The sequence below is a fragment of the Athene noctua genome, chromosome 1 (assembly GCF_965140245.1).
Source record: "Athene noctua chromosome 1, bAthNoc1.hap1.1, whole genome shotgun sequence".
NCBI classification, from domain to species: domain Eukaryota; kingdom Metazoa; phylum Chordata; class Aves; order Strigiformes; family Strigidae; genus Athene; species Athene noctua.
The window spans coordinates 181,273,221-181,295,840 of NC_134037.1; the positions used below are offsets into that span (position 1 = coordinate 181,273,221).

Sequence of the window (22,620 nt, forward strand, 5' to 3'; positions counted from 1 at the left end):
ATCTTTTCTTTATATTTGTGTAGTTCATCTGGGAAGAGGAAGAGTTGTGAATAGCTAAGGCATTGGGTTTAAGGCCATTGAAAAGCAGCTGTCTTGATGGTACTAGAGAGATGCTGATCTGGAATACCACATGTCCTTCCCATCCCTGCAGTAAGGCTGCCCCCCGCACTAGCGTACTATTGACAGCCCTTTCTGGGAACCCTCTAGTTTCCTGTGCAAGTCTTGAATCCAAGAAGCTGTCAACACCAACTGACTCTTTACCTGAGGTCTTATGTGGTCAAAACTTAGGGAGAACAACACAGGCTTACTTAAAGTGCTTCCCTTTTTATTGAACAGAATTGAGATAGGGTCCTTTTTCATTATTTATTCTCCAGGTGGTGCAATTGGTAGGAACCTTCAGTAGCCTGTGAGAGGAAAAATCAGTTATTTCACTGGCAGTAGGATAAATAAAGCCTTTTACTCCTAAACCTTCCCTACTCTACAATAATCTCTATTACCTTGCCTAGCCCCTGTGACACTTCCATCTGAGGGCAAGATACATGCCATTTGCACAGCCAGCAGTTGTTATGTGTAACACCTGAAATCTGCATATCTTTCCCTGATGGAGAGGGAGTGATTTTTTTTTCTTCCCTCCACACCCTGTCCTGCCCCTGAGATCCTGGTTATCATGTATCTTATAGGGTACTTTAAACACGTACCTTTGTAGCAGGTGCACCCGCCCAGTGAAAGCAGAGCTTCTTGGCTGCTGAGGTGTAGCAGCCCGGGGCTGCCTTTGTTCTCAGGGCCTCGTGGTAACCGGGGCCTTTGGCCAGTGGGAGCCGCTATTGACTACAGGTCAGACTGGGCCTGGGTGTAAATGGAGTCCCCCGGGGGAGCCATTGGAGCTCCTCCCCTGGAGCAGCAGCTGCGGTCGAGGACTCTTCCCCTTGGGTCAGGACGCCGCCCAAGGAAAGTCCTCATGGTGCCTTGGGTCGGGACGCTACCATGAGCAGGTCCTCAAGGTTGAGAGCCCTCACTTGTCAGGTGAGCGATAAAGTGTTTTGGGTTGCCGCTAAACCCTAGGGAGTAATTTTGTTCTCCTCTCACAGACATTCGAACCTGTAATTTATGGAGAGCTAGTTAATTGTGTTAATATTTTTTTTATTATTATTTTTGGTGGTTGGTGGTTTATTTGAGAGCCTTTGTAACAACCTTACCATCACATTTGTTGCAATTAGCCAGTGAGCTCAAAAGTGATGGCTCATAAGCACAATTTCCTTAGGACACCAAGCTACTGGATAAAATATATCCAGTAGATGAGCTAGGGGTTTCTTCTACTGTAACTCTGATCATGGAATCACAGAATCGTAGAATGGTTTGGGTTGGAAGTGACCTTAAAGATCATCTAATTCCAATCCCCCTATCATGGGCTGGAGCATCTTCCACTAGATCAGGTTGCTCAAAGCCCCGTCCAACCTGGCCTTGAACACTGCCAGGGAGGGGGCACCTACAACTTCTCTGGGCGACCTGTTCCAGTGTCTTACCACCCTCATAGTGAAGAATTCCTCCTTATATCTAATCTAAATCTACCCTCTTTCAGTTTAAAACCATTACACCTTGTCCTATCATTACACTCCTTGATGAATAGTCCCTCCCCATCTTTCCTGTAGGTCTCCTTCAAGTACTGGAAGGACACTATAAGGTCTGCCTGGAGCCTTCTCTTCTTCAGGCTGAACAACCCCAACTCTTTCAGCCGATTTTCATAAAGGAGGTGCTCCAGCCCCCTGATCCTTTTCATGGCCCTCCTCTGGACTCATTCCAACAGATTGACGTCCTTCTTATGTTGGGGGCACCAGAGCTGAACACAGTACTCTGAGTGGAGTCTCACAAGAGCAGAGTAGAGGGGTACAATAACCTCCCTCAACTTGCTGGGCACACTTCTTTTTGTGTAGCTGAGGATACAGTCGACTTTCTGGGCTGCAAGTGCACATTGCTTATAGTCAGCTTTCCATCCACTACTACCCCCAAGTCCTTCCCTGCAGGGCTGCTCTCAATCTACTCTTCACCCAGCCTGTATCCCTGTCGAGGCAAACCCAGTTTGGGATTGCTTCAATCTATAATATGTTCAGGGCCTTTCACTTGACCTTGCTGAATTTCATGAGGTTTGCACAGTCCCACCTCTCAAGCCTGTCCCGGTCCCTCTGGATGCCATCCCTTCCCTCCAGTGTGTCAGCCGCACCACACAGCTTGGTGTTGTCAGCAGACTTGCTGAGGGTGCACTCAGTCCCACTGTCCATGTCACCAACAAAGATTTTAAACAGCACTGGTCCCAATACCCACCCCTGAGGAATGCCACTCATCACTGGTCTTTACTTGGACATCGAGCCATTGACCACAATTACTTGAGTGACCATCGAGCCCATTCCTTATCCACCAAGAGGTCCATCCATCAAATCCATGTCTCTCCAATTTTGAGATAAGGCTGTCATGCAGGACAGTGTGAAATGTTTCGCACAAGTCCAGGTAGATGATGCCAGTTGGTCTTATCCATGAACACTGTATTCCCATTGTAGAAGGCCACCAAATCTGCCAGGCATGATTTGCCCTTAGTGAAGCCATGTGGGCTGTCACCAGTCACCTCTTTATTTTTCATGTGCCCTAGCATAATTTCCAGGAGGATCTGCTCCATGATCTTGCCAGGCACAGAGGTGAGACTGACTGGCCTGTAGTTGCCCACATCTTCCTTTTTTCACCTTTTAAAAATGGGCGTTATGTTTCCCCTTTTCTAACCAGCAGGAACTTCACTGGGCCGCCACGATCCTGCAAGATCACTCACCTACTTGCTTAAGTACAGGTTGCAGAGATGAGTGAGAAGATGTAACTGTTTATTATATTTAAGCATACTTTATAAAAGAGTTATTATAGTACTCTCTATAGGCATGGAAGTGAATGGGAAGACTGCTAGTACTTGGATTGGTACCTGCTAAGGTCCCTGGTTATTCTGTGTCCTCTGTGTAATGCACCCATCTGCTAGTGACACGTGTCTTCATCACAGATGGTGCTTGCAGAAAATGTTCACCTTGATCTTAACAGATACTGTGATGGAGCTGATGAGCCATGGGAACTGGCCCATCTTCTTAACCTGCTTCATGCACATCAATTTCAAATGTGTCTTGGTGGAAGAAGGTAGCTCTCACCAGTGGTCGTTGTTCCACTCCAGTCCTCTAGATGTTTCAACTTCAGGCTTTCTTGCACTTTTTGCCCTGTCCTATCTGCTTAACCAAATACTTGATCAAACATCCCTAAGAAGGAAAACAAGCACACAGTGAGGCTCAGCAAGCAGAATCTGGCTTCTACCTCTCTTCCCTCAACTGCATTTTGTCTTGTGCCTTCTTCTCTTTCTTCTAACATTTCCTGTTGTTGACAATAACATATTAACATTGCTACTTTTTCTGTCAGTAGCAGAACATCAGAGCTACCTCTCAGAAAACTGATTGAGTCAACAGTGAGTAGTATGGGAAGAATCCAAATTAAAGCACACCTGGCTAACATATAGAGATGTGCAATTAGGGGCCATTAAGCAGCGCATCTCTACTTGCGATGCAGCTGTGATGATGTTTTAAGACAGCCTCTGCAATCTAATTATATTCACTAACTATATTAAGAAGGTGTTATAAGGGTGATAATTCAATCACTCAAAAGTAAAAAAATACCAGCATTTATGTTATCTCTGTGATCCAAATGTATATTATATAGCAGTCTCCAATCACTTTCTTTTAAATATATTTTTAAAATCCCCTTCAGAACTGAAATCTAAACACAAGAGTAGGACTTGGAGGCTAGATGTGGGCTGACATCTTCCTTGCAGCTGCTATCCTGGCTCATAGGGTGTACACAGTTAGTGAGAATTCACTCACGCCCCACAGTTCACACCCCTGTCATCTTTCACATACCTCTAGCCACCTCTTTCCTCACCCCCTGCTACTGCTTTCTAAAATAACTCTGCTCTTCCAGCAAGACCGTGGTGCACTGAGCCAAACAGCCTTCTTTACAAATATCAGCTCCTACCTGCAGATTTCTATTTTAGTTGACCCTCACCAGGACTTCTCCCTCCCTCCTTTACATGTGCAGGAACGCTCCGTGGCAGGTGGACTTCAGAGTCATCGTCCAACACCAGGCTTTTATGAAATTTGGTAGCTGCCTAGTAAAAGGATAGAAATGAAGAGTGAAAGTCCCACAGTGTGCAGAGCCTGGGGCATGGATTTGCCTGGAGTGGCAAGTCTAGAAAGGCAGTCATGACCAGACCAAGAATCAGCAATGTGCAAATCAATCAGAGGAAAAATCATCATAGATTACTACCCCTGAACCCACAAAGTTTATGTCTACATAGCAGCCACAGATGTAATTGCTATATATGCTGGCATATCCAAGCAGGCTTAGCCTCACTAATTCAATAATAATAGCAAGTTCAAGCAATTCAAGAACAGTATGAGCTCAATCACAGTAACAACAGTAGCGTAGATAACAACATGAACTTCATCTCCATGCTGTTTCCCAGGCAGCCAGGGTCTCCGATGAGCCAGACATCTTGAAGATATCAAGGCATAGGTTTCAGTGCAGTTATTATCATACCTGTCAACTGAATTATAACTATCTTATATGTGCACTTGTCCCAATCCAATGTCAGGGGAGGTTTCGATATGATCCCAAGAGTGAGATTAAGACACAAACAGGGTTAAATGCCATATACCCAAACCAGGTTTTTATTATTAAAAAAAGTGAAGAGGGGTAGCAATAGGACAGAATGGAAGGAAAAGACAGAAATAAAGCAAAGATGAGGGATAGGGCTGCAAGAATAGTCACCACCATGGATCCAGTGACGTCTCGTTGGCCCTCAGTCCTCAGTGCTTTGGTGGTGGGTGCACACTGAGCAAGATTTTCTGCTGACTTTTTAAGTTCATAGTACCCACTGATCAGCATATCTGCTCACCATTTTTTGTTCTGGTCCCACAGGTTTTGTTGCATCCAGCTTCTGGGCAGAAACATTTGCCTCTTACCAGTTCATTAGCAATGCATGCAAGTGGTCTGGCCTACACATAGAGCCACAAACTGCTACAGGATGGGGCCAGCTCAGCACACCTCTGCCCCTTTGAGGCTTGTCTAAGGAGTCTGGACAACGCAACCACAAAGAAGTGGGGGGTGCATCCTTCAATACACCCTCTTCTCTGGGCAGAATCCCCCAGACCAATTCACAGGCAGTTTCTCTCGGAGGTTTGCTCAGATAGAAGCAGGCTTTGAGACAGTCATGTGACATTTCAGTCTCTCATGGCACTACAGTGCATTCCTGGGATTTTATCACAGGTATAAAAAACAGCACGATTTAAGAGTGGCATATACCATTTACCTGCCCCTGACTATGATTATGACAAATCAGATGTGAACACTGCTAATCAATTAGACAAGTTGTGATTTAATTTCTTCAGGCACAGCTAAGAGCCAGATTTCAGTAAGATACAACTATGTGAAAAATTTGAGGAGTCTATGCCATTACTTTATCAAGCTCATTAGAGCTAACCACTATGAAGTAACTCTCAATTAAAAAAAAAAAAAAAAAAAAAATTAAAACAATTCCTTTGGAAACAGGAAAAGCATCCTAATCCATGAAAACTAAGTATTTCTCTGGAGAGAAACTGTGTTGTATTTTTAATTAAAGTCCCTCAGAGCAGTCCAGACTTAGACAACAGGGATACAAAATAAGGATGCTTTTTCATTTCAGAAAATAAAGGCAGACCGCTGAGTTACCCAGACCTGTTCAGCTCTTCAGCATTCATTAAGCTGAAAATGTTGAGGTTCAAGGAACACAGCAGTCACCTTGTAGTCTAGGATGTCTAATTGCTCTATCCAATTTTATTTGCCCTGCTAAATACAGTATGTCAATTCATGACATATTGATTCAACTTATAGAAGTAATTTTTTTCTTCCAGTTCATTTAAATTATAGTTTAGGCTGAACATTCTTGAAGGAGATGTCTATAAATTATGTCAGCTTTCAGTAAGTCTACATTCAAAAATACATTGTAAATCAAAAGTGTTAACTAATTTTGTTTAATTATTGATTTAAGCCTACTCTGCTTCTGGAAAATGTAATTACCAAAGTTGAATTTGGCCAGATCCACAGAGGATTATATGGATTCAAGTGGTAAAGGAAACAATTCAGTCTCCTAGATCAATGATGGAAATGTGTTCTTTGATAGTGGCTCCAAAGAAGAGGTCCAACAGCATTTCAGGGTGTCTGTTTGCTCTTCTAGCCATTCCCCAGAGGACAGCAAGTGTCAGTGAGTTTCCAACATGGTATCTCCTCAAAATACTGACCAAAGTGATGCTGTTTGAATGAAAAGGTCAGATTAGGTATTGAGCTGGAATGAACACAAATTACACCTTCCTGACTGCATATTTATCACCCCAAGAGGCTGTTTTACTTTTTCTGTCCACCCCAATATGAACTCCAACAGAAGGACGAGGGGTCTTGTCAGAAGACTCTTAGGGGAGAGTCACTCCTGGAAGCATCTCTGCCAGCCTCAAGCCTGTGAAGCAGAGAAGGACAGAGTCCCACGCCCTGGCATGAGAAGAGGCCTTCATTGAGGATCTCAGTTTAAATTGTGATTATTCAATTATTCCCGTGTGTTGCCCAAGAAGGCGGTGACCACCTGAGACTTTATATACCTGCTCCTTAAGAGGTGTGTTTTGACCAAGTTGGTCCCCTCCATAGGGTTTCCTATGAGATGATTTTGCCAGACCAACAAGTTAAAAGGTTTTAAACCAAAAGTTTTTAATGTAACCTTTTGGACTACCAAAACATGAATTCAGTTGTCTTTAACGAATGCCATAGTACTCTTAATGGTTAAATTTATTAGTCCTAAAAGATTTCAGTGTTGATCAAATAAAAATTTGATACATTCCTGAAAGATAACACTAGGTTTGTAGGAGGATTTGAAAGATTATGTGAGGGATTGTGAAACAATTTCAGGATAACCTCAAATTCATGCCTTTGAATGACAGCAGCCTCAGTACAGAAACCACAGCAGGATGCTTTCCTTTCATTATGAATCTTCAGCTCACCTACCATCAGGAAAATGGGAGTCTCTGAAGAGCTTCTCCTTCCCAAATAATTTAGGTATGCTCGCAGTTCTCCCTCTGATAGAAGCTGCTTGTTTTCCACTTGTTTGCACTTGTTGAGCAATTAATGGGTTGAGAACTAAGTCGGGGCCATCAAGGAGCCCAGCTGTACTTGCTCTTCTCTGTCTGCTCAGCTCACCCGACCTTTGCCAGTCTCAGAACTCTTTTTGGCAGGGCAGTGAGAAGATCAGGAATCTTTGGACAAGGATTTGAAGGTCGGCCAGGAGAATTAGACTGGGAGCAAATGTCAGGCTGTGGAGATTATTTGCTGCTAAAGGAAGGCTCATATTTATTCAGGATTGACCGACAAACCCTGTGCTCCTTGCAAAGTCAAGAAGCTGAGATCTGGTTGGTTTTTTTTCAAGGCTGTGCATTTGAGAGCCTTTCTCTCTGTAAATCCTTGCCTCATGTAGTATCTACAGGAAATAGATTCCTCTGAGGAGCTGAGAGAAAGTTAATGCATGTCTGCTGGGACTTCCCTGCAAACAAAAAGCAAACACGTGCCATTGCCCCACTTGGTCAACAGCAGGGGAAGATGTCCCTGCTCACCAGGCAGCTGGGTTATCTGCTTCTCAGCCCTCAGCCAGGAGGAAACAACTTGCAGCCCATGTGGTACTTAAACACGAGCAGTAAACATCACATTAATGCTTGTAGGGACCCAATGACCTGTCACTGTGAGTTTGGCAGCACTGCCTGAACTGCCCCAGCATCTGCAAGCTGTGTGGCCAAGGCAGCTGGGAATGCTTAGGGACAGATTGCCCCTACCCCTGGGAGCTGCACAGGCTTGGGGAAGGGGAACAGAGGAATCACCCAAGCTGTCTCTGCACCCATCTTGCAAAGAAAAGCCAAAACTGAAATAAGAAGCAGCCCCATGAACTCAGCCCTGCCCTGGCCCAGGGAAGCTTGGAACAAAAGAGGAGGATGTTAGTGTTACCTAGCATGCACCACGGGCTGGGGCAGTGAGGAGAAGTGGAGGGAAACCAGGCAAGTCCTATGTAGCCATGGGTTGGTAATCCCCTCCCCGAAGTGCAGTGGAGACTGAAGTCACTCTTGGCACTCTAGAGTCTCAGTTTTTGTAAAGCTGCCCAGGGTCTGTAGCTTCGCAAAAATACATGCTTTTTTCCTTTTTTTTTTTTTCCTTTTTATGCATTACAGCTGTTCTTTTCTTAAAATAGGGACTCCAATGTCTTGCACAGGCACATGGGCTGGAAAGTTGTTCAGTTAGACCATAGCCAGGATAAGGATATCTGCAGGGAAGGGCTGAGTGGAGCAACGCCTGCTGCACTGTTACCCAAACAGGTGCTGAGAAAACCTCAGTTGTTTCTCAAGTGTGGTGGTGGTGCTGTCAGGAGGTTTCCCTTTCCCTCAGGAGGGGAGCTCATACACCACCCTGGGCAAAGCCCCATGGCCTGTCCTACATTGACACCAGTACATGTTGTTGGAAAAAGCAAAGGCCCAAAACTCTGGAAAAGTGCAGAAAGTGGCAAATGTGAAGAATTGTGGTAGAGCACCTCATGGCTCCTGCTAGAGGATGCTATAATTGATTTGATGCCTATCTATAAGAAGGTTCAGAGGGATGATCCAGAAAATTACAGACCTGTCAGCTTGACTTCGGTGCCCGGGAAGGTGATGGAGCAGCTCATCCTGAGTGCCATCATACAACATAAGTAGGACAACTAGATCCTCAGGCCCAGTCAGCATGGGTTTATGAAAGGCCGGTCCTGCTTGAGAAACCTGATCTCCTTCTATGACAGGACAACCTGCTTATTGGATGAGGGAAAGGCTGTGGATGTAATTTACCTTGACTTTAGCAAGGTCTTTGACACCACAGCATTCTCCTGGCAAAACTGGCTGCTTGTGGCTTGGATGGGCACACTCTTCACTGGGTAAAAAACTGTCTGGATGGCCGGGCCCAGAGTTGTGATGAACGGAGTTAAATCCGGCTGGTGGCCAGTCACGAGTGGTGTCCCCCAGGGCTCGGTGTTGGGGCCACTCCTGTTTAACATCTTTATTGATGATCTAGACAAGGGGATCGAGTGCACCCTCAGTCAGTTTGCAGATGACACCCAGTTGGGTGGGAGTGTTGATGTGCTCGAGGGTAGGGAGGCTCTACAAAGAGACCTGGACAGGCTGGAGCCATGGGCTGAGGCCAACTGGAGGAGTTTCAATAAGGCCAAATGCCAGGGGCTGCCCTTGGGCCACAACAACCCCCAGCAGCGCTACAGGCTTGGGGAGGAGTGGCTGGAGAGCTGCCAGTCAGAGAGGGACCTGGGGCTGTTGATTGACAGCCAGCTGAACAGGAGCCAGCAGTGTGCCTAGGTGGCCAAGAAGGCCAATGGCATCCTGGCTTGTGTCAGCAATAGCGTGGCCAGCAGGGACAGGGAAGGGATCTGACCCCTGTACTCGGCACTGATGAGGCCGCACCTCGATTCCTGTGTTCAGTTTTGGGCCCCTCACTACAAAAAGGACATTGAGTGACTCGAGCGTGTCCAGAGAAGGGCAACGGAGCTGGTGCAGGGTCTGGAGCACAGGTCGTACGAGGAGTGGCTGAGGGAACTGGGGGTGTTTAGTCTGGAGAAGAGGAGGCTGAGGGGAGACCTCATCGCCCTCTACAGCTACCTGAAAGGAGGCTGCAGAGAGCTGGGGATGAGTCTCTTTAACCAAGTAACAAGACATAGGACAAGAGGTAATGGCCTCAAGTTGCACCAGGGAAGGTTTTAGACTGGATATTAGGAAGCATTTCTTTCCAGAAGGGGTTGTTAGGTGTTAGGATGTGCTGCCCAGGGAGGTGGTGGAGTCCCCATCCCTGGAGGTGTTTAAGAGTCGGGTCGACACAGCGCTGAGAGATATGGTGTAGTTGGGAACTGTCAGTGTGAGGTTAATGGTTGGACTGGATGATCTTCAAGGTCCTTTCCAACCTAGACAATTCTATGATGATGTGACAAACATGTATATGAATAGCTCCAGCCAGAGGACATAACCAATATCTACACTCCACTGTGTGGAAGAATTACTTTTTGGATATTGATAGTCTTCTGAAAGCCTCTCTTGGGAAGATTTGGGTGTCCTTTTGTAATCTTCTGGCTCTGAGATCTGTAGGGAATGTTAATGTGATGGAATAAACTTCTGAACTTGCTTTTTCACTAACACTAAAATGTCTGACAGGTGTCTTTTCCAGTTTTCCTGTTAAGGCAGCTTCTACAGTTCTTTAAAGTTTTCCCACTGCACAGATGTAAGGTGCAACCTGTCATGTCCTCAGGGTTTTTGGTCTCCAGGGTAAAGGCCAGAGGTCTGCTCAGAAACTGCTCTTTGGGAGAAAAAAACAAAGGATGGAGTTACAAATCAGTGACTGGGAAAAACTCCAGATACAAGGAGCAGTTTGACCATAATATTTAAAGCTGAGATTTCCAAAAGCACTTAATGATTTTGAGTGCCTCACTTCTTGGGTATTCCACCAGAGGAGTCTTTGGAGGCCTTACACTCAGAATAAGTACTTGGCAGTTCCTGAAAATTATGTCCCGTTAACATATTTCAATTGGAGCATGAAGAAAGGGAACTATTGAAAAATCACAAGGCCAAGATGTTCTTTAGTGACTTACAATGGTCAGAAAAAACATATTTCCATGCTGAGACACAGCTCTTCAAGGATTTTCAACATTTTTTTTCCTCTGAAAGAGAGATTAAATAATAGTATATCTGAAATCTTACACTGCACTTCAGTTATGTCATAAAAGGTAGAATTCATATTTGATATTAATGGAGCAGGTGAAACATGAAATGATATTTATTTAATCTTTAATGAAATTTCTGATTTTAGCATTTGGCTCGTTTGTTCAATGACACAGAAGTGCTAATAATATCACTGTTTTTGAAAGATTCATTCACTACAGGCAGCCTGATTTTCTGAATCTGTAGGTGACTGTTTAGGTGCTCCAATGATGCATGAAAATGAAAATAATAATAATAATAATAATAAAAATCCTGTGTCCTTGAAGCCCAGTGAGCAGCACTGGAAAGTTATAATTAAACATGAAAAAAAATATCCCAATAATCCACCACCCTGGAATACGCAGGCAATAGTTTAGAAAATAATAGTTCTCCAGGTATTAGCAGGAGCAATGGGGTCTCAGTAAGTCTTCAACGGAGCATGCTCTATACCTTGGATAAATACCTGTACATTCAACACTGACAAATTGAATGATTGAAAGATTCTTTCTGTAGCAAACTGTTTCCTTGCTGAATAACTCAGTTGATTTAAAATTTAATAATTGCTTTTGTAAAACCCCATGAAATGGAAAAAGTTACTAATGAAGCTGCAAATTTTTGTGGGAGAAACTGAATTTTTCTCATGAGGATGTATAAATGAGAAAATACTGTGCATGGCAGAAAGTTTTCTATCAGTTTGTCTGTTGATGGTTCACTCTTAATTTCTCTCCAGGTCTTAGCTGCTTATTCTTCACCAGGTGGCCATCCCAGAGCAGAGCATCAGGAAAAGCCGGTTGAGTGAGACAGAGCAGAAGCAAGAGCAGGGGCTCAGGGGAAGCTCCTGTGGCTGCATGACCTGAGTGCTCACCATGGGCAGCAGCCAGGAAACAGGCAGTTGCTGAGGCAAAGACAAACCATACAGCTTCTTACAGTTCCCTCAAATCCCTCCCACAGACCCTTTCCAGCCTTCTCACTCACTGGTATAACCCTAGTGTCCCCTCTCCAGCCTAGCCTCTTTGGGGCTGAAGTAGATTATGCAGTCTTTTCAGGTCATTCCCACTTTGATATTCCATGATTTCAACCTAGAATTTTCTTTTTCTTTTTTTTTTTTTTTAAATATATATTCTGAGAAGCAGTGCTGACCTTCTTAAAACAGAGGGACATTGAAGTACTGTCCAATAGATGCAGTTATACTTCCAAAAACTAGAGATGCTCTCCAGTACCTATTAAAGCTAGCCAGTAATGGAACTAATATAAACCTTGGCCATTCTCCCAGTTGACTGTCCTAATAATAGAAATGTCCCTCTGAGTGTGTAGCTGATATTGGGGTTCTGCCAGGTGATTTCCATTAAAAAGAGCAATTGGCGACAATATCCTTGGTGGAGTCCTGCTTGCCTTTCTCAGAGCATCACTGGGATGAGCAAGAGGAGGCCCTTTCTCCACTCCCTGTTTTCAGTTCTCCTTTTGTCATTAGCACTTTCCTGAAGTCTCTGCTCTTGTTGAGATCTCCAGAACCTGCTTCTCTTTGCTTTCTAGTCACTCTTCTCTTGCACACACAACCTGCAAAGAAACTCACCCTCTTGGCCTTGCACCAGCTCGTGGGGAACTTCCCAAGCCTCCGTGGCTGAGCTGGGGAGCAGCGTTGTGTGTGGTTTGGTGTTGGTGGGTGGGTTTCTCCTCCAACTGTCTTGTTTTACAGAGGACCTGGCTCATTTCTTCCCTCCAGCCTGAAAGGAGAACAGCTACTGAAGCCAGGAGGGCAGCTAGTAAACGCACCAGGTTACAGTGGCCAGAGAGGAGATGTGCATGAAGCAGTTGCAAAAGCCACCTGTGTGTAACAATGTGGCCATTTAACTGCAGCTTGAAAACACCACTGTGAACATTAGGGCTCAAGCAACCTCCAAAAGACAGTTTGACCGAGCTGTGGTGATGAGATTAAACCATTTGTTTAGCAGCAAACACCAGTCGCTTCATCCTGGACTGCTCCAAGGACCAACATTACTCATAGCTTAATCTAGAAGCCCCCCAACCTGTCTGTTGCTGCAAGGCAGGACACCCTGTGCCCTGCAGGAGGCCTGGGAGGCTGGGGCTGCTTTCCCAGGCATCGGTGCCATGGGGAACCTCCCCAGCTGCAGGTGGGGCTTTTGGATTTCTTCTGTATCGTTGTAGATCTTCTGCCAGTACCAGGCACAGGGAGAGGTTGAAGAGCTCTTCCCAGGCCCCTTGGTTCATGTTTCCCTTCTGATTTACTAATATCAGCTTGGATTTTAATCTGCAGAAAAGATGTACCTCAGTAGTATCCACAATCACATTTTCTGCTTAGGTCTTCAGATGTGACCCAGAAACCTTATCAGGGAGCAGTAAGCAGAGTGCCTGCTTAGAAAAACTCACAGCAGGTACATCAGTACTGCCCTTTGCAGGATGTCTGAACCATGCCTTAGCTATTTCAGATGATATATATTTAATCCATGGCAGCGTATTAGCAGATCAGACTTAGATTAATCAGGCTGAAGATCACTTTTGGACCTTTTCCACAACTAGGTCAGAGATAAATAAGGTAGATATTGTTCTGTGCTATATGTGAAGCGAGTGAATTTTTCAGGGACATCAGCCAAAGAAATACTGTAATAAGATTAAGGAAAGCAAAGTGAAAGGGGTGTGTGTGTACCTGCATGTGTGTGTACAAATGCAATCTAAGCTTTTCAATTTGCAGAAACCATTGATTTCCAGTGAAATTTTCTCTGCTGTTATAGCAGCAAATATGCACATTTCTTTTATGCTAAAATAGCCTCCTCTATTTCCTTAGTGTCATAAAATCAGTCCTGCCCACTAATATTAATACAGAAAGCTACAGATAGAATTACAGTGCAGCTGTTCAATACCAAGGAAAATTCCGATCATATCAGGAACAGGCCTTACATTTTGAGGCTTGGTGATGCCTGGAATAAGTCAGTAAATGCATGGGAATTAGTTCCTTTAAAAACAGAATAGTTCATATTTAGGATGTCTAATGTAAAATGTGACTGTGGGTATTAATGGGGCACTTCTTTTCTGCAAATTAAAACCTGAGCTAATGTTAATAAATCAAAGGAAACAGTAAAATGCTCTTTAGCCTCTACCAGTGTCCCTTGGAAAAGGGCCCTGAAGCATTATTATACACATGGATTATGATGAGAGGAAACTTTGATTGAAATTCTAAATGCTGTTTAGCAAATTCTTCATTTTTATGCTCACTTACTGCACTTGCACCACCAGAAGGGTCAGTGATAAAAACTCTCATTTCAGTAATTCAAGGAAACAAAGTCACTGGGCTCCAAAGTGAAAAACAAATGTTCTGTAACAGCAGATGTCTGAGATACAGGCTGAGATCTTGACCATACTGAAGCTTTCATCATCAACTTGTAATGGCCCAGATTATATCCAAGGTCAAAGTAAAAGTTTCTCTTGATTTATTTCTTGAGCTACTATAAGAAAAAAAATGTCAAGAAAAATACTTTTTTTTTGCTTTGCTTCTTTCATAGGTTAGTGGAAAATTCTGAAATTCTCCCAAGTGGAGAACATGCTTTCAGGGCCTTATTACAATGAATGCAAAACACATGGAAGGGGAAACCAATTTTCCTGCAGCAGGCAGCTTTTTCAGCTCTTGTTTTAAGCTAATGGCTCAGTAGCAGCCCTGCTTTTCACCCCTCCTCTGAAGAGCATCTTTGGCAACTCCTGTTAGGAGCCACACTGATGATGTCCCACATCTCTCCCAGAAGACAGAGTTCATGAGCTTATTGCAGGAAAAATGCACTTACTTTCCTTTTCTAAAGGTTAATTACCTAATCATAGACATTTGTCTATTCTGTTCTTGTTGGTCTACCCCAAAAGCAGCCATACACATCTCCCCTTCGCACTCCAAGCAATGACTAAGAAGACATCTTTAACCACACAGTGGCAAGTTTCTTCATTTCCAGAGTCTCATGCCTCTTCATAATATGTCTGCCTGACAATGCAGAGAGGGGAGTAGTGTCTCTAGTGTGAAATAAACCACTAGTGCTCTCATTTTCCCACTGAAAATCCCTGCTAAAGACTCTCTCTTCTTCCACATGCAACATTACAATTTCATCCTGTTGGGAGCAAATGCCCTATCAAGTATTTTGCAGTAGGTTCTCCATTTTTATTAGTGGGATTGCATGCAGTAGATGAGACTGAAGATATGCTGTAAATACATATTTTAGACTTGGCTCTGATGAGTTCTTCACCTTCCTGTTAGTCCGACCTGGGATGGTCTCTGCTCTTGGCTCCACCACTGCCTTGCTCTGTGGCCATTACTGGGCCACTTCCCATCACTGGGGGGGCCTCTTTCCCTGTTGCCCTTGACTGGTCCTGCTCAGGGGCCCTGTGCTGGGCACAGTGGGCTCTCACCTCAGGCCAGGCTTGCAGAGCAGCCCAAGATGGTGTCTGCGTTGGCTGGCTTATTTTCATATCTCCTCACTGCCAGCACCCTTGAGCTTCCTCTTTTCTTGCACCAGCCCTTGTGCCCTCAAATCCCTCACTGCACTCTTCTGGCACCTGGGCTAGGAAAAAACAGGCAATGCCCAGGCTACTGCAGGGATGTATCATCACACAAGAGTCTTCAGCACTGCTGCAAATACTAATAATTCATTGGATTCGGTTTCTGTTGCTTTCATCAGCATAGATCTTTTCTCTTTTTGGAGTAAAGGGAAAAGAGGGAAGATGTATTTTGAGTGATGCAGTGTTTTTCGAACTATTTCTGCAGCCATAGCTGCAACCCCATTGAACATCTCAGGGGGTGGGATAGGCTGGATGTGCCAGTAAAGAGGTCTCTGAGCAGCACTGGAACCAAGTTCAGCACCCATGACATGGTCGGTTTCAGGATGTGCTGTAAGCCTAACCTGTGAACCCCGAAGGATCTTCTGGAGACTATGTCCCAGGTTTGGGCTCCTGGAGGCCAGGAGAGCCATCCTTGCACACGTGGTCCTTCTGCCACACCAAGCACTGGTGGTTCATCCTGTCTTCTCTGCTCTCGTCTCCCTGCTTGGGAGCCATGGGTTGTGTAATGACTGTCAAAGCTGTTTTTCATAGGTATGTCTGGCTTGTTGCCCTCCAGGGACCCTTTGCAGCACACAAAGAAGACTTGCAGCTGAGAGAAGGGAATTCTTCAGGATCCAAGGGATAAAGATGGGATTTGCAGACATGTCCACCCACAGGTCTGACCCTGTGATGTCAAGAGTAGCACTCTGGATCACCTTAGGGAAAACAGATTCATGCCAAAGAAAAGGGAAGGTGGAAATCTGTGAATCCTTCAACCCCTCCATGTAAATGCATTTTCACTAAGCGCTGCTAAGGATTATATTCCCCCTGTGCACCCTCAGGGGTCTTGTCGTTTTTCCTGGGCACTGGAAAGAGGAGCAAGGCATCCAGCTGCCATCTTCCTGGCATGGCACATGCTGTCTGCCATTCCCAGCAGCAGGAGCCCTCTCTGTTTAAAGTCAGATTCAGGTCTTATAGCAAGCTGAAAAAGCTGATTTTTAATCAGTTATACAGCTGTTCAGATGACTAGAGAGGATTTTATATAATTTGTCCCAGTAAAATCCTAGTTTTTAGCGCAAGTGAAATGCTGTCAGGATCCAAAGAATTCACTGCCTTTTTATTAATAGTGCCTCACAGGGTTTTTCCATAGCGATATTAATTTAGCATGTTTATTTCAGTAGGAACTTAACGAACTGAATGTATACATTTCACAAAGTCAGTTTTCCTAACTATTATCTGAGATGCTTATTTTGACTCAAGTTTCTATTCCTCCTTAGAGGATACTGAAGAAAACTAATCCACTTTGAATATTTTCACTCCCAGATTATTTCTAGTGCCTTAGCACTGGAAAGTTATCCTTCATTAGGGACTGATCTAGAAGCTATTGAAGTCAATGAAGCACTTTCCCCCCCCCCCCCCCCCCCTTCTCATTTCAGTGAGCACTGCATTGGAATTGGAAGCAAATTGGCCAGATCAGTTTGTCTGGAACTGGTGAAACTGCTCTTGTTCTGCAGCTTAGCCCTAAATGTGATGACATTTCACATTTTCCCAGCAAAAGTAGGAAAAGTATCTTCAAATGGCATAAATTTTTTCTTTTCCTATCCAATCAGAGAAGATTAATTTTTAAAGTAAAATCTGTAAGGGGCATTTGTGGAGAAAGCTTGACTTTGTTCAGATTCTGCTCCCAGGCAAGAGTTCCTCTAGGCAGCCTCGGGTTTGGTTTTCAAGTTTTCCAAAACATTGTAAGACACAAACTCCTATGTCAAAATACATTAGAATAAATTACTTTGAAAGTCTGGCAGAAATTTATTTTCCACAGATACTGTATTATAGATAATGAAAATTAATAGATCAGTTTAAATTAGTTTCATACCACTTTGTGTAATGCAAAGCTCATCCTACAGCTTTTGTTTCTTTGTTCCTTGCTGTGTTCTGATTTTAAAGGAATAAGGATTAAAAAGCTGTGCATATACTTTTTACACCCACACATCAAATCTATTTCTTTCTGTATTTAGGAATATATTTTAAATATAGAAATATCAATATTGTACTAGGTCAGATCTTTTGAATATGTTCATGAAATGTGACTTCCAGGTGATGCAGAATCCTGTTGCTGAGCCAAAGACACCATTTCAGCCCAGTGAGGACTCTTCCCAGGAAATGCCCATGCCCGTAATCTCAAAGATTAGTTCCAGATTCCTCCGCAATGTTTTCAATAGCATCAGCTACATAAGACTGTAAATTTTGGCTGGTGTCTCACATCTGGTCAGCAGCTCCTGTGCCATCAGTGTCAATAACATATTTGGTCAGAGGAGCAGGGCTGTAGCAGTTCAGCCTTCAGTAGACAAATTTTATTTTTCCATCAGCTCTTTCCTGTTGCCTTCAGCATCTCATGCTGGGGAAGAAGGGAAGCAGAATGAGAAAGTCTCAATGTCTGTGGATGAATGGGGTTGGCCCTTACTCCTCATCTATGTAGCACAAGAGAAAATATGACCCCAGAGGCATCATGTATCCTGGAGTTGTCCCCCAACAGTTATGAATTGTTCATATCTCGTATCGGAGACTCCAAAAGCCTGTACTGCTACACCACCTATGATTCAGTATATCACAAGTGATGGCTCTGCCACCTGAAAAAATATGGAGAAAAAAAAAAACAGGAAAGAGGAACAAAAAGAGATCTCTCATTTCATATTGCACTTTTTTTTTTTTTCCCCATTTTCCTCCTATTGCAATAAGGTTTTTCTTAAAGATCCATTTTATCAATTAGGCTTTATCACAGTGCATGACAGCACCTATCTTGTGAGAGATGGCTGAACCTTTTTCCTTGAGTACTGAATCACTCAGGTCCAGCCTGTAACAACAGGATGCCAGTGACCTGACCTGATGTTCCATCCTTTAAAAACATGCTTAAAGCTTTTTAAGCTTTTTTGATAAATTAGAAGTCATCATAATTGTTGTATAGCTAAATGCAAGTAGTTTAAATGCCCTAGGGCTTCATTTTATCTTACCAGCTAGAATTGTAACCTGTAGGTTTTCCAATACATCTGGAAGCTCTTCAGAATTAATCCCAGGTCTCTTTCCTTCTATCCCACAGTGTCTCCTGCCTCACGAAGGCTCTTTTTCCAGGACTTATTTTCTAAGCTATTCATTTTCCCTCAGCAGCCTGTGAACCAGTGTGCTGCATCATGTGGCCATTCCTAATTGACATGCTTGATGGGCCTCATCCATTTGCATGCATCATTTATGTCTAAAATTTGGTCAGATAATTTTAAGATTCACGACTAATCGCTGTGTAGCTATAAATTCTGTCTCACTGTCTTCAGAAAGAGAGACCTGCAAGGATTTTGTGCACAGATTACTCCCGTGACCAGATTTACGTTTACATGCAAGGCAACAGCGGAGCAATCTTCCCATGGCTACAGTCAGCATACCTCAAATCCAATCAGCAGAATGACTAACTATTTAGTCAATGTTAATAGCCAAGCACTGCAAAGCATACAGGTGATTTTGTGATGTGGATGCTGGAGGCACATAAGCTTCACTTCAAAAAGGAATGTACAAACATCCATCAGCTGAGACTAGTTTTGCATTCCTAGTGCAGTGTTCTACAGCTATACAGGGGAGCTATGAGAAATAGGTTCTCACATTGATTAGCAACACATCTGGGTGCTGAGGATTAACATTTATCCTGGCATTACACCTTCATTTAAAGTAAAGTTTCTGAAACGAGGAGCTGGTAGAAGTGAGTTCTGAATGTTTATGTACCAATGAAGACTCCTAATTTCCCCTACAAACACAGTTTATAGCTGAGTATCCTCACCCTGATGGAGCTCATAGGACTACGATTGCACTAGGGTTTTCCTCTACTACATTATCCATTAATCAAATACCGTTCCACTTTAAAAAGGAATAAAAGCAAATCTTATACTATAAATTTCACAAATGATACCTAAATCTGAGTCAAAAGCTTGTTTTGCAAAGCAAAATAGATTGGACTGTTGTCTTGTGTTCTCACTGGTTCCCCCTTCTGGGGCTGTTAATCACACCCAGATCCATGGTCTCAAAGAGATGAAGGTGACTGTTGCCAATTCAGGTGTAAGTGCCAGAAGAGTCCACAGAACTGAGGAAGGTAGAGAGATAAAATGCACTACTGGATTTTTACCATTAATTTATGTAACTGTTGGGAATCAGACTTGTCAAGGTCTCTAGATTCCCTCCTCAGTCCTGGAAGAGGAACAAAGTCTGGTAGTTGCAGACAGCTGTGTGGAGAGGGACAGGGATGCAGACACACAGACACACAGACAGATGCATAAACACAGGCTCAGCCAGGCTGTGGTACCTGTAACCACAACCTCTCATCAGAAGCTAGTCCAGGAGTAAAAGTGGAGTGAGATATGCTGCAGGCACAGTATGTCTCTGTACCACATCTCACTAGGGGAGGCGGAAAATATGTTTATTCTGGACAGCTACAGGGTGTGTATTTTGGCCTCTCAAGGGAAGGGCGGTGAAATGGATGCAATTTAATTTGCTTTTAAACTATCAGTTGGTACAATGTCTACATAAGGCACCTGACCTAGGCCATCTCAGCATGTCCTTCAGCTCCCCAAAGTGGTGAGGCTGTAAGAAAGTCAGGAGAAAGATTAGGATACTCCCAGGCTGGGCACAGCACACGTGAACCTGAGGTGTGCTTCTTGCTGTGTATGGATGCTGGGAGTAGGGAGTGGTGTTCGTTCTCCCCCAGGCCTGTCTCTGCAAATGCTAATGTTCTGCAAATGCTTCTGTCAGATCCCAGCCACATTTCTGACACAGTCCTTGACATACGCCCAGGGACTGCAACAGGCCCTTTGCTGCAGGATAGATAGCAAAATTTGGTGTGCTAAGCCAGGTCAGCAGAAGTTTGCTTTTCACCCTCTTTCTCCTGACAGAACAGTGGAAGAGCTGGGCCCTCGTGTGAACAGCTCTGCTGCTGCAAATGAAGAAAAGAGCAAAGAAAAGTTAGTACCACATTTAGCTTTATTGAAATTGAACAAATACTTTTTTTTAATAAACCCTTTTACAGCAAGTGTAAAATTTTAATGTTTGATTCATCTTATGTTACAGGTTGTCTTCTTCTGTGTAAGCAAAAATACCATCTTTTTTTTTTTTTTTTTTTTTTAATTTTCTACTTTAAAACATGTAGCAAGGATTTGAGTAATGCAGATCTGTCACCAAAAGGTAACAGGTTCTGAAAATCACAGTACAGTTTTAAAATTCTTAGGTTAATTAATGATATTTAAAATGATAGCCACTTTGAGTAAAGATATAAATTAGAGGTCTGTAAACAAGTTGTGTTTACCTATAGAGCTATTGATTGCAGCTACAATGAGAGCAGTAATAGAAACTGAATGCTAAACTGAGCTACACCGTTGAGGAAACAAGTTCTTACTAAGTAGTGTGGTACAGGGTAGCACAATAGGTAAAATACAGTTTGGCACCTCAAGTTGCATGTAAAATCAGCAGAAATAAAATGAAATAAGTGCACTGTCTTCCAACAAAAATAAACCGGGCAGTTTCACTGTTTTTGGAGTGTCAACTATCAAATAAATCACACAACACACAAGTTCAACTCCAAAATTACAATTCTAGTAAAGCAAGATAATATTAAAATGCACACCCACAAGGATAGTAAAGTATAAATCTTTTTTTTTTTCTTTTTTTTTTTTCCTCTCCCCTATCAGTAGAAATAATTTACAACCCACAAAAGGACTCCTTGGTGAAACCACTAACTACAGACATGGTCATGGAATGTAGCTCAGTAGACTTGTTTCAAATAGAAAGGCAACATTATCCTGAAAAAGTTTGGTCCTCTTATAACTCCCTGTACTGTAGCCACCACAGTCTCTTGGTAGATGTTCTAGGAGAATTGTTTATTTTCTGATTTTCTTTTGTTTTGAAAGATAATATCGTTGATAAAGCTGGGTAAAATTTGGCCCCATTTACAGATGTCTGATCAATGCTGAATCTGGAAGAACAACACTGAGAGTACATAGGGGGAACCCTCATTGACTGGTCTCATGGCATATTTTTTCATGCAATCACTTTTCCTTCTATACTTCTTTTCCTCCTTGTTCATTTTTTCTTCAATGTCCTGGGGTGGGGGGTGGGGGTGGGGGAAAGAAACCCTTAGTCCAAATGACAGAAAGACATTTCACTGTTTATTTACATGTGGATCACTTTGGCTAAGAAGTCCTGGCAAACCAGAGTTGCCTATTTCTTGTGAATGTCCTCATGCCGTATGATTTTGTATGTAATCCAGTAAAAGATGTTGAAAATGAGGAAGGCGAGTGGGAATGCAGCACGAGATATTGTATCAATCCTTTTTGCACGGTCAACAAACTTCTTTTTGATGGAATCTGAATCCTTTGGTGGTGCTGGGGGTGGGTTGGGTGGAGCAGCCTTGACTGCTGTGCCATCTTTGACTTGGAGGCAGTGACCCATGCCATAGCCACTGAAATTGAATCGACTGTCACGAGCAACTTCATCTTCCTGGGGGATAAAGAAGACAAATAAGACACACAATCGTATCAAGCATGCCATATACTTGAGTAGTTGAGGTGTATGCCTCCAAAGCGCCTAAGCAAATTAGCCAGTTAAGCTATGAGTCAAAGTCCAGGTTTCAAACACAAGTAAGCAATTAAAACTCACGTAAAAATACATGGAAATTAGGTGACTGCCAGTGTTTGTGAATGAGAGCTTTAATTTTTCTAGCTTTGACTACATCAAGTGCCCTGAGCAGCAAGCTGTATCCCAACCCCTTAGGGAAGAGATCTGACTCCACAGGTTTCTCATCGCTCTCCTTGGGCTGCCTGTGGGGATAAAATATGGTCATGTTGGTAGCAGGAGTCTGCTCCAGCCAGGTTGAATTGAATGACCCAGAGATCCAGGGGCCCACGCTCATGACAGTGTGTATCCATTGCTTAATCTAACCACAGCCTTGCACCTCCATCTCTGATCTACAAAACAAGGACAGATCACAGTCCCTCCTTGCTCACAGGAGCTCTCTGACAATCAGTACTTCAATTTAGTGGTAACGAGGAGTTAGGTGCAATAGTGTGAGCTAATGTAGCACCATCTTGCAGAAATCCATTCTCTCGCTTGTCTGAGTGGGTAATGATTTGGTTTTGGAGAGGTAACTACAACTGAACTTTATCACTGTGGTAACTGTGCGATGAAAGGTTTGTGACTG

General features: G+C 43.5%; 1 protein-coding gene across 5 annotated transcripts in view; it reads right to left on the reverse strand.

Moving 5' to 3' along the window:
* Window positions 1–20,412: 20,412 nt before the first annotated feature.
* GLRA2 (glycine receptor alpha 2) overlaps window positions 20,413–22,620 on the reverse strand; it is a 139,127-nt gene continuing 136,919 nt past the window's right edge. For all 5 annotated transcript variants that reach the window (XM_074906941.1, XM_074906923.1, XM_074906932.1 and 2 more), the window contains one exon: window positions 20,413–21,920. In XM_074906941.1, the coding sequence (XP_074763042.1) occupies window positions 21,642–21,920 (279 nt within the window). In that variant the 3' untranslated portion in view covers window positions 20,413–21,641. The remainder of the gene's footprint in view (window positions 21,921–22,620) is intronic.